Here is a 12,304-nt window from a genome sequence, read left to right on the forward strand (position 1 = left end):
CCAATAACGCAGCTTATCGCGGGCCGTCACACCTCCAGCATGTGACTCCCACTGCAGGGCCGTAAAACAAACGCACCCAAAGCCCCGGGCCGCGTCAAAAGGACACTTTCATGCAGCTGATTATTCCTTTTGAATCTTTATGGATTTATTGGCTTCAAAGCTACAGACGGAGATAGAGAGACATCTGAAAATGGGAACTATACGGTGTGAGAACAGGCAATGCTCATGCAGAAAAACACAGGACTTTGTTGGGACTGCTCTTATTTGTAATGAATCTAAACCCACTTATTAAACCGTGCTTTTCATCACAAACACAAATCTTTTAGTTTGAAGGTAACGGTCGCTCATCTTCCTGTTTCTCCCCCCTCAGGCTCTTCCTCTGCTGGTCTCAGATCAGTCTGATTCTCTGCAGTTTGACGGCGGCCTCCAGCAGCTTTACGCCGCCGTCGCGAGCCACGGAAACTCCCGGAAACGCAAACTGTCCGAGGAGCCGCCTGTGGAGGAGACGCCCACCGACGAACCGGACATCACCTCCTCTTTAGGTCTGGAACAAAGCTACAAAGTTCAAAGAAACATCCACTTCTTAGTCTCCATCTTTCCCATATTATCAGGCCCTATTTTGCATTTAATATCCAGATCAAATATGATTCAGAGAGGTACATTGTGGGGTTTTTGGCCACACCTGAGACGACTATTTCCACATAGCTGAGCATTCCATTGACACTCCATTTCTAGATCGTTGCTCCTCTACAGTGCTTCACACGTAGAAAAAAAGAGATATCATTAAAACATACATATTGCAGCCACGAATACAAGAAGAAATGAACAATGTGATGAATTGTTTTCTGAGTGTCTTTGTGTCTCTGCAGGTGGATCTAAGGTGGACAGTGGAGCAGCCGAGGAAGTGCAACTGGAAGCAGCTGGAGCCAAAATGGCCGACAAAGCCACAGAAAGAAAGGTGAGATTCACAAATTCCTCTGTTTATCAATGAACTCCTTAATTACATTATTCCCTGACTCCAGAGATACACTTAACGGCTTCTAACTCCAACAATGTGACAGGAGAGGTTTTTAAACAGCTGGTTTTATTACAAAATGGGTTTCCACATACGAGGAGTTTGCTTCGGTGTATGTGCATGCAAAGACACGGTAAACGTGAACAAATATCAAGTATTTCCACTACCAATAAAGAATTAAAGTAGGAGGATTAGTTAAAACTAAACTTCCACTTTTTTGTGTCCTCCACAGTCTCTACCGTCCGCCCCTGCAGAGCGACCGTCTGCGAAACCAAAGAGGAAGAAAGTGGGACTCTTCAGATGAGCAGTAGGGACACACACACAACAATTCAGATGTTTTTTAATAAGGAAAAAGTGTTTTTATCCATTTGATGAAAAATAGGAAAAATCTTAAAAGATGGTTCTTATTTTTAGGCTGATTTTAATTGTTTTTTTTTAGTAATAAATCATTTTTATTGATGGATTTTGGGGTTTTATAGAAGTCAACCTGTTGAATACGTATGTAAATATTATAATGATTGCAGTTTGTTATTAAATATGAATACAGAAAAGTTGTTGAAGCGTCAGAAGACTTTTTTTAACGGGATTTCTTTCAAATTGTAATCTTTGAATAGATTTTTCTTTGGTGTTTAAACTCTGAAATCCTCTGTGTTTGTGCCTATTGACTCTGAGGTGATTCAGACGGAGAATAATGAGCAGAGCGCGGTCGATGCAGCCTTTTGTGAGCGTGGTGAGATGTTGACTCAAGGTGTTGCAGCATCTGGGGAATGCTCTTGAAGTTTCAGATGGAAAGGCTCTGTTTGCCCGCATGACTTCAAGAGTTTCTGACAAACGCTGCCGAAAAATGCCGTCATGTTAACTGGGAAATGCAGAAGATATAAATAATTGTTTTCTTTTTCCTGGAAAGATGCTGCGATAAAACCTCCAATTCTTGGCTCCAAAAGATGCATTAATTAGAGAAAGGACATGTTGATTACTTCTGTTCTAAGATATACAATTAGTGCCTAATACTGCAGAAGCACAGCTGCAATTAATCAATTCGATGATCAAACTATCTATTGTATCTCTGGGGATTCTGGGAAATGTATTCATGTGAAGAGTCCTTTAGATTGAAGGGCAAGTTCAGGTGAAGTGAACTCAACAGCAAATAATCAGTGAAGTATTTAGGAGGGCATGATGTCTGCACCTTCGCCAATACAAGTGTAAAATGACTTTAAAAATACGTGTAATATCTGAACATGTTTTTGGCTGCGGGATTTGAGCTGGTCCTCTTTGTTGACTGCACTTATTGTACTACAAGTGGCAGGTGAATGAAATATAATGAGGAAACTGTTCCTTATTCCCTCAGCTCTGACTCTTATGTCATTTTCTGAGGAGTCTGAACTCTCGCATAGGAGGGGTGAGAACGTTTTAACGAGAAGACGAGGGTCCAAAGTCTCGTGTCTCGGTGACAGTAAACAGCCTGTGGAGAGAGAGGTGGGGGGGGGGAGGAGGGCGCGAGGGCGCGGTCTCCTTCTTGTCTCGCGGCACCTCATCTGTCCTGTAGTCGGTCTCCGCGCGCGCTTCGGGACACCCTCTGACCGCGTGCCCATTACGCACCGCGCGCCTCCGTGTCTGTCTGCAGCTTCTTCTCACAGCCTATGGAGCTTTGAAGCCGCGTGCCAAGATAAACTCACCTCGCCCTATTTATGCCCCTGCCTCCGCGTGCACTCGGGACAGCACCGGTCCGGGTCTCCAGCGGCGCACTGGGCACTTTTACGCGCCGGGAATGGGCACTTTTACGCGCCGGGAATGGACACTTTGTGGGGCGCGGGAGTGAGTCCTGCTCTGGTGCCTCCGCTTATATTATAAAGGGGATTTAAAGGGGGGGCGATGCTGCTCCCCAGGCTCGTGACGTGCCTCGCGGGGTGCGCCTTCCTCCTCGCGCCGGGGAGCGAGGGCTGCGGACCGGGCAGAGGTCACGGTAAGAGACGGTCTCCACGGAAACTTGCCCCTCTTTCCTACAAGCAGTTCAGCCCTAATGTGGCGGAGAAGACGCTAGGAGCCAGCGGGAGGTACGAGGGGAAAATCACCCGGAACTCCGAGCGCTTCAAGGAGCTCACCCCCAACTACAACCCGGACATCATCTTCAAGGATGAGGAGAACACAGGTGCAGACCGCATGATGACACAGGTAACCCTCCCGGACACTGTAGGTCCATTTCCCCCATGAAATCTGCTCTTTAAGGAGGTGTTTCGCACTTTGGCCAGTCTTTAAACGCGTGGACACTGTTATCTTTTTCCGCATGTCATGTTGACTCAAGGCTCGCCAATAATGTGAGGAGAATCTGTCTTAACATACAAAAGGGTGTTTAACTTACACGTCTTGGCCTTTTTAAAATCTATATTTGCTTTTGTTTTAGTGTTTTTTAAAACCAACACATCCATTTAACAACACGGTTTAAATCACAGCAGCCTCAGTGGAAGATTATTCCAACTACAGTATATGTTGAAATAAGTATGGTGGATGTCATGGTTGGGAAACTGATTTGCACAACTCTCTGGTCGATGGCTGAAACCCTGCTGCTGTTTGCTGGGCTGTGAAGGTGACCACTTTGGATCTGAGGGACTTTCAGAGCTCCACTGTGGGCAGGTCGTGCGTAAAAGAGGGTAACCCCGTCTAAAAATGTATGGAAAAGCGGTCTCTCTTAATTAAAACACTATGCCCTCTGTTTTACATCATGTTTTTGGATGGAAAAACTGCCAAAAGTCGTATTTGGTTTGGTCAAGCTGCACTGATGTTTACCGTTTTTAGCCCGAGTTTGGACTGTCAGAATCTTTTACGACTCCGTCATTGATGTGGCCCCGGGTGGAATTTATTTGACTCCCAATTTCCCCGGGAATAAAGTATTTATATCTGGCTCTGGTGACCGCTGGCTTCCTCTCCGCGCGGCAGCCTTATGTCCACAGACCCACGTGGGGAGGGAGAGCGCGCACTGCTGCCCCGAGCTGTCACCTCAGTGCGTGCACTGCAAGAAATATCAGCCTAAAAAAGTCACTTCAGATGAGTTTAAAGTGAAGAAAAGTACAAGATAACGTCTTAAAATCCGGGGGGGGGGGGGCGAAACAGCACATAGGGATGAGTTTGCTTATTTTTTTTGGTGCAAAAACGCCAGATTTAAATGTTTAAATCCCCCCCCCAAAACTGACCCAAATTGATTTATTTTAATCAAAGATGCTGGTACTTTCCCTGGAAAAAGTCTCCTAAAATGTCAACCACAGGAGAGACGACATCACATCAGCCGACCTGAACTCTGTTAAATCATAGCTATCCAGGGATTTTAAAGACCCTAAAGAGATGTGAAGCGTCTCCAAACACTTCTCCCAGCGCCGCAGACCTGCACACAATTTATGGCTCCAAGCCGCAGAGACAGCCTCCTGTTTGTCTTTTACTATTCCGTGTTACTTTTTTGTTTGTTTTCGCAGCGCACATGTGCAGAAATAGCCCACTTCACTTGTGTTGAAGCCTTAATTATACGGCTTTTTTTTTTTGCCTCTTTATTTTTTATTCGCTTTTTCCTGGGCGCTGCATACAGACGCGACTGTTCAGGGGCGAGGGCACGCTGCAAGAAGTGTCAGCACTTAGGCTGTTTTATCAGGTTCATGGGCGAGTCATTGAGAAATGCAAGAAGTGGAGCTTTAATTCACTTATTTACAGTGATCAAAAGTACTTTTACTCATGTGCTGCACTTAAAGTATACTTGACTCGAGTATTTTCATCTTCTGCTATCTGTACATTTACTAGTTTTTGGAGAGCTTAAATTACTTTACAAATTATTTTTTTGCATTCAAAATGTACAAGATAAGTCAATGAGTCGATTGACAGAATTGTTAACTGTATAATTGTTGTACATTTAACTAATGTATTATTTAGAAGGTTTTATTTCATAACTGAGTTGCTTGAGATTTCTGTATAAATCAAGAAATAGCCTACAGAAAGACACATTGTTAAATATTGCATTAAAGAGATTAACAAAAATGAGAACATTTGGTACTTTATATGTAGATGTTGATCCAAATATAGGTATTTATTTAACTGAAGCCCACAGGATTTGTTCCACCTTAATTTGCTCTATTTTCTAAAGCTAAAAGCTAAAGCTTGCTCCAAAGAGTGCAGCCTTTAAGCAACCCGTGGTGTTTGATTTAAAACCATCCAATGCAACCTCCTTAATGCATCGGAATATAAAGAAGGGTCTTTCTTTCTGCAGATTGTGTCCCCTCGTCTCATGCAAACACGACTTGGAGGCGCCACATGAGACTAAATGACATTTCTTGCAGCGTGAAGGTGTGCATATGTTTGTGCAGCCAGCGGTTTAGTGCGCTGCACCCCCCGTCCATCTGGATACCTTGAAAGGAAAACCAACAACGTGTATCGTCTGATTTATGAAGTCCAGCTCGTTGCTGTGACCGCAGAGAAAACATAGGACGTTAAAATCCACAGTGGACACCGTGAAAAGGCATCTATTCTTATCACAGCCGCCGTGGAAAAGGACATTTATGGGGTTTAATCCCACTCTGAAATAGGCTCGGATTCATGAAGCCAGACGCCTTCAGGGACTGCGGGGAAACACAAGACTCCTATAGTCATGCAAACTTGATTTAATACCACTTTAATGTTGATGTATTTCATTTAAACTGTCAGTCAAGGGAAAAACACCTCTATTGATAAAACCTACAGGTAGAACTTCCCTCAGGATTTCAGCTTAATTGGTTCATTTATGGACTTAAAAAGAGCTCTCTCAGGGATAATAAATGCCATTTTGAAACGAGGTCAGCTGAGCCGTAAAGTTGCATTTCACACATTTAGAAATGTTTTGCTTCCTCTTTAAAACAATTAGCACCGTAGCTCTTTTTTTGTCCCAAATTTCAGATCTTAATATCTATTTATTTTAGACAAAATGTTGGGCTATAAGGAACTACAGCACGGTCACATGACTTCACGTCACCACCGCTAAGCTAAAGGAGGCTAATGTTGGGCTATAAAGGAACTACAGCACGGTCACATGACTTCACGTCACCACCGCTAAGCTAAAGGCGGCTAATGTTGGGCTATAAAGGAACTACAGCACGGTCACATGACTTCACGTCACCACCGCTAAACTAAAGGAGGCTAATGTTGGGCTATAAAGGAACTACAGCACGGTCACATGACTTCACGTCACCACCGCTAAACTAAAGGAGGCTAATGTTGGGCTATAAAGGAACTACAGCACGGTCACATGACTTCACGTCACCACCGCTAAGCTAAAGGTGGCTAATGTTGGGCTATAAAAGAACTACAGCACGGTCACATGACTTCACGTCACCACCGCTAAGCTAAAGGTGGCTAATGTTGGGCTATAAAGGAACTACAGCACGGTCACATGACTTCACGTCACCACCGCTAAGCTAAAGGTGGCTAATGTTGGGCTAATGTTGGGGGTCACGCTAACTGCCTGCAGGATTTATTGGGGGAGCAGAGGGGAGTTAAATGAGTCCCTCAATCGGCCCTCTCACCTCCTGTTTGCTCACCCTGACCAGACTCCAGGTTTAGAGGGACCCCCCCCCCCCCATCTAGAACCTCACCACAGAGAGCAAACATCAGCAGGGACAGCAGAGGTGCATTGTGGGACGGCTGCAGCCACAGACAAGGGGGGAGAGGGGTGACGTTTCACATCTGTATTTAGGAGAACATCCACATCAACACGGTGTCCATACAGAGGGTTCAGAAGTCTCATCAATAATACATTGTTTCAAAGTCATTTAATTTTTTTATTTGCAGTTTTGAATTGCATTTTTGTAACCTAATTTGCCCTCTGTTTCAATTCAAGGACATTTAAGTGTTGAATGAGCCGTTAGCATATATTCAAAGTGCAGTTTAGCTTCTGCTTTAGCTCGCTGGCTAACGGAAAATGTAGTTTTAGATTCACTTTCCCTGCTTTAATGATATATTTATGTATGTATTATGTATTATACTCACAACTGAAGTATTTCAGGTTATTGGCCGTAAGTGTTTTCTTTCCCCTTTTCTTAGCTTGCATAACTAACAAAGTTGTTTTTTAATGTGTTTTCTTTTGGCTCCTACAAGTCTCATTAATAATTGTGTGTGTGTTCCCGCAGCGCTGCAAAGACAAGCTGAACTCTCTGGCCATCTCGGTGATGAACCTGTGGCATGGGGTCCGTCTGAGGGTCACGGAGGGCTGGGACGAGGACGGCCATCACTCGGAGGAATCTCTTCACTACGAGGGGAGATCCGTGGACATCACCACCTCCGACCGGGACAGAAACAAGTACGCCATGTTGGCCCGCCTGGCCGTGGAGGCCGGCTTCGACTGGGTCTACTACGAGTCCAAAGCCCACATCCACTGCAGCGTCAAGTCAGGTGAGGGGGGGGTTTCATCTATTGTAGGAGCCATATGTTCAAATGTATTTAAACTACGAGTCCAAAGCCCACATCCACTGCAGCGTCAAGTCAGGTGAGAGGGGCGAGGCATCCAAACACTGGAGGGAGGGTTTGATCTACCATAGGATAAGATAAGAAGTATTTTATTCACGTTCAGAGACAAGTTTACTGGGCCTTACTGAACATGCAATATGTGCAAACTTATTTAAACTACGAGTCCAAAGCCCACATCCACTGCAGCGTCAAGTCAGGGGAGGGGGGGCTTCGTATGAAAATCTCTTAGTGATGCTTTAACTGGGCTTTTCATTGGATTTTGTGCACATTTTCATTAATTAAACTCACCTGAAAATGGTCGTTTTGATTATAGACATCGTGGAAATGGATTCAAGCGATTGTTTAATTCCTTTAGAAGCAATTTATTTCCCCGTAAAGTCCATAGCCTTCAGACTTGAGTTTCATCCTATGTCTCAGGACTACCTATGAAATGTTGTAGGCACATGTTCTTTGCCGGTGCATATTGCATCCTGCATTGCTAATCCAACAAATTGCAATCTGAACATGCTTCCTGCAGCCTGACAATAGTATGATCAGAGGACTTGTGTTGCACAGGGACTCTCAAACCCAAATGCAGAACAGTGCAATCGATTTAAAAACTGCCGCGCTGCGTTTTTCCTTTTTCCTAACCTTTCCTGTTTCCCTCTTCCATCCCGAACTTTCCTCTTGCTCGCTCCATAACTATATCCAGCTCTTATATTTCATTCTTTCTCTCTGTCTCACCTCCCACTCACCCACGTTCCACATCACATCTAAACATTTGCTTCTGGGAGCTTTTTATGGCTTTTTTTTTGCAGCACTTTATTTGCACTTGAGGACAATGAAGCTTAGAAATGACTCAAGTGATTGATTTTAAGAATGGGAAACGGTTCATTAGCATACATAAGACATGTGTGTCGCTTAAGATCCAAGACCTACATTTTTTTACCTAGCTTCTTCTCATTTGCATGTACAGCTGAGGCTCATGGGTAGTGTAGTGTTTTAAAGCCAAAAATTAACATGTAAAGCTCTATTTTTTTTGATGGACTTAGTAGTTATTTCGTCACAGGTTGCTTTTAAATAACAATTTTGATTTGATATAAAAAAGATAAGAGTGTACGATGCTGAAAGTGTCTCCTTTCCGTCGTCTTGTATGAAAAGTAACACGTGTGTGCCATGAGAAGAGCTGAAAGTCACACAGTCGTCACAGTTTAAACACCCGCCTCACACATTTTACACCGAGTGGTAACTGAGATCTCCTTTCTGTCTCTCTCCTGTTTCCTACTTCTTCTTCTTCTCTCCTCCCAGATCGGGTAGCGAGGTCCCAGTCCTTGACTTGATCAGAAGGGCAACCAATCAAGTTGGTATTCGTTCATGTTTTTGACTCTCCTGGTTCTCCTCAAAGTTTCATTTAAAATGCTTCAAGTGAGGGGAAACAACCACTAGAGAGCAGCTCTGTTAACCTCTGACCTTTGCAGCGTTACGACAAGATGAGACATATTTCCATTACTTCACAATATATATATATATATATATTTAAGTTGTTTCAGATATATGCAGACATGTGAATGTTGAAGACACGTTTCCAAACTGTGTTTTTTAGATGAATAACCCTCGGCTGCTTCCTCCTCACTTATCTTATCACCTGGCCTTAACTTTTCATACCTTCCCCAAATATTTATCCCCAAAGTGCCAACACACACACACACACACACACACACACACACACACACACACACACACACACACACACGCACACGCACACGCACACGCACACGCACACGCACACGCACACGCACACGCACACACACACACACCGTGACACATTCTTTTGTGTCCAGGAGAGAAAGGAAAGTCAATATTTATCCAAAGGGAGTCGATAAAGGTTTATTGTGTCCTCAGGTCTCTTTGTATGGAGCTCCTTCAGGTCAGGACTCATTCAGATCAATAAATGAGATGTTAAAACTGCATGTTACTTAATAATAATAGTAATAGATTACATTTGTATAGTGCCTTTCAAAGGGACCCAAGGCTGCTTACTTGATGATCAGCTTTAAAAATATATATATTTAGTGTTGTTTTCATGGCAGGAAATAACATTTGTGACTTCCTTTCTAACCTCGTGGCATCTCTTTCAGATCACTCCGTGGCGGCTAAATCTGGCGGGTGTTTCCCCGGCGAGGCCTCGGTGACGTTATCGAGCGGCGAGCAGAAGTCTCTGAGCGACCTTCGACCCGGGGAGCGCGTCCTAACGGTGGGAAACGGCACCGGGGAGTTAATCTACAGCGAAGTCCTGCTCTTCCTGGACCGCGACCTCGTGACCCGGACGCTTTTCTACACGCTGCACACTGAGTCCGGCGCCCACATTTCTCTCACCGCCGCGCACCTCGTTTTCGTGTCGGAGGGGAACTGCACCGAGGGGATGTTGCCACGTAGCCTCAGATCGGTGTATGCTAGTGACGCTCAAATAGGACAGTGTGTGGTGGTGCAAACGGGTGGAGAAGGGCGTCTTTCTCGGGTCAAACGGGTCACATTGAGGGCCAGCAGGGGTGCGTTTGCTCCGCTCACCCAGCAGGGGACGCTGGTGGTGAACGGCGTGTTGGTTTCCTGCTACGCGGTGGTGGAGCAGCACGCCCTCGCTCACTGGGCTTTCTCTCCTCTGAGGATCCTCCACAGCTGGACTGGATTCACTGGTTCCCATCAGAACCATGAGGGGGTCCACTGGTACTCGCTGCTCTTACACTGGCTTGGCAGGAAGGTGTTGGACCCGGAGAGCTTTCATCCATTGGGCCTGGATCAGGGCTGAAGGGCAAAGAAAGGTCACATGGAGGACGCTTTTATCAACAGAAAGTACAATGAGGCAGAGCCCAATAAAGAGGCGCTCAACATGAACTTGATGCCTTGTCCTTTGATAAACACACAGGTACAGTTCAGGCCTCGTGATGAACATTTTAAATGAAGCTTTTCTTTCCAGCACTCATTTGACAGAGCAGGACTAATGAGAAAATCATGCCCAGAATCATCGACATGCCGAACCCAGACGCAATGCCCACGAGGGTTTCTGATATTCTGTCCCACCAAGTCATAATGTACGTCATACACTGTGTCGCAAAGACTTCACGTGCTTCCAAAACAGTGCAAAAAGGGTTCCTCCTGATGCATGCTGGGACGAGGAAGCTGTGACCTGACACAGATCATAAATATAGGAGCACTCGGATTCAGAATGAGCTCAAAAAAAGACTTTTTGCGTCCTTTAAAGCTATGAAACAACAATCCCTTAACAAAGCCCTTACAGTTTTAAAGTGTGGTTGTGTGAGGTACCTTTCCATAGTCAGTGTATTTCCTTATAGTTATATATAGAAGAAGATAAGATTACTGACAGGAAGCTATTAAAAAGTAGGACCTTATTTAACCACACTTCAAACTGCTCCTTGAATCGACCCTTAAACACCAAACACACTTTAGTTATCATCGGGTTAGTAATGTTGGTATTAAGATCTCTAGGTGCAGAGAAGTAACAGGATTAATATTCAGCATTCAGGTATTTAATGTGATATATTGGATCAATTAACAGATTGTAACATTCAAAGGGTGTTTTAATGGGTTTCCCTGCAACTTAAATAAAAAATAAAGGCACTTTTATGGCACACTGTAAGTTAAGGGGTGTTTGTATATTGTTTTGGTCAACGTTTCCCCCTGAAAACCCCTTAATGTGCAGAAAACCTTTTACAAATCCCTTAATATAATAGAATCCAATCATTAATCAATTATTTACCTTTTAATGTATAGTAAACATTATAAATACCTGAACACTGTGTAAGAAATCCTACGAGTTTCACTGTGTGCAATAATAACAACACCTTAAATGTGTTTATTATTTGATCTGTCAAATATGTTAAATGTGTCAATTTAAAGGTGAAGAAGTGGAATATTAAGGTAAAGAATAAAGGAAATTAGTTTCATAGTCCAAGTCTGTGTTATATGTACCATTACTGTTTAATACAGAGATGTTAGAAAGCGTTATAGTGTATTTAAGTGTTATTTGTTTACAAAAATCCAATATTGTTTATGAAGTTATTTTGGTTGAAGAGATATTAAAAGAAGATTTATTTTTTAAATTAAATTATATGGAAATGAGCTGTGTGTTGTTTCATTTATACCTCAGTATCTGATGATGGCATGGATGTACTGGGAAGTACAATTTAGAGGTACTTGCACTTGAGTATTTCCATGTTATGCTACTGTGTACTTCTACTCCAATACATGTATTTAATACCTTTAGTTACTTTACAGATGAATGATGTGAAATATAATCAAGTGTTAAATCAGACTTCAGTTCCACCTGGAGTAAATCCACAAGCTACCCTGCAGTATACAAAGTCATTCAAACTAGCTGCACCTTTACCAGCTTTGAGAACACTTTCATGATCAATCATTATAAAACATATCATATATATTATTCTGAAATGGACCAATCTGCACATTGACTACTTTTACTGTCGCTACTTTAACTATATTTTGATGATGATACTTTTCTACTTTTACTTGAGGAACATTTTGAATGCAGGACTTTTACTGTAACAGAGTATTCCTACACTCTGGTACTTCTACTTTTACTCAAGTACAAGATCTGAGTACTTCTACTTTTACTCAAGTAGAAGAACTTCTACTTTTACTCAAGTACAAAATGTGAGTACTTTTAGTTTTACTCAAGTACAACATCCTACTCTGTGTACTTTAAGTGAGTATTTGTACACTAGTTGTGTTATTCTTCCTCCTCACGTTAAAATAAGGTACTGTCCCTTTAAGGGTCACGTTGTCGGCGTCGTAACCTAG

General features: G+C 43.3%; 2 protein-coding genes across 2 annotated transcripts; both read left to right on the plus strand.

Moving 5' to 3' along the window:
• Positions 1-370: 370 nt before the first annotated feature.
• nhej1 (nonhomologous end-joining factor 1) lies at positions 371-1,557 on the plus strand (the record flags this gene model as incomplete). Its single annotated transcript, XM_034135373.1, is given in 3 exon segments — positions 371-542; positions 870-958; positions 1,248-1,557. Coding segments are annotated over 3 exon segments (333 nt in total), but the record flags the coding sequence as incomplete, so codon positions are not given.
• A 1,023-nt stretch (positions 1,558-2,580) lies between these two features.
• LOC117486799 (indian hedgehog B protein-like) lies at positions 2,581-11,592 on the plus strand. The gene is made up of 3 exons (XM_034135350.1): positions 2,581-3,187; positions 7,153-7,414; positions 9,607-11,592. The coding sequence occupies exons 1-3, from the start codon at positions 2,888-2,890 to the stop codon at positions 10,272-10,274; spliced, it is 1,230 nt and encodes a 409-aa protein (XP_033991241.1). The 5' UTR covers positions 2,581-2,887; the 3' UTR covers positions 10,275-11,592.
• The last annotated feature ends 712 nt before the right edge of the window (positions 11,593-12,304 follow it).

This window comes from Trematomus bernacchii, unplaced genomic scaffold (assembly GCF_902827165.1).
Source record: "Trematomus bernacchii unplaced genomic scaffold, fTreBer1.1, whole genome shotgun sequence".
In the NCBI taxonomy this organism is placed as follows: domain Eukaryota; kingdom Metazoa; phylum Chordata; class Actinopteri; order Perciformes; family Nototheniidae; genus Trematomus; species Trematomus bernacchii.

Coding starts and splice junctions, on each gene's coding strand:
- LOC117486799 (XM_034135350.1), top strand. CDS start 2,888: ATGCTGCTCCCCAGGCTCGTGACGTGCCTCGCGGGGTGCGCCTTCCTC. Junction 3,188..7,152: donor CAGACCGCATGATGACACAG/GTAACCCTCCCG, acceptor GTGTTCCCGCAG/CGCTGCAAAGACAAGCTGAA. Junction 7,415..9,606: donor CCACTGCAGCGTCAAGTCAG/GTGAGGGGGGGG, acceptor CATCTCTTTCAG/ATCACTCCGTGGCGGCTAAA.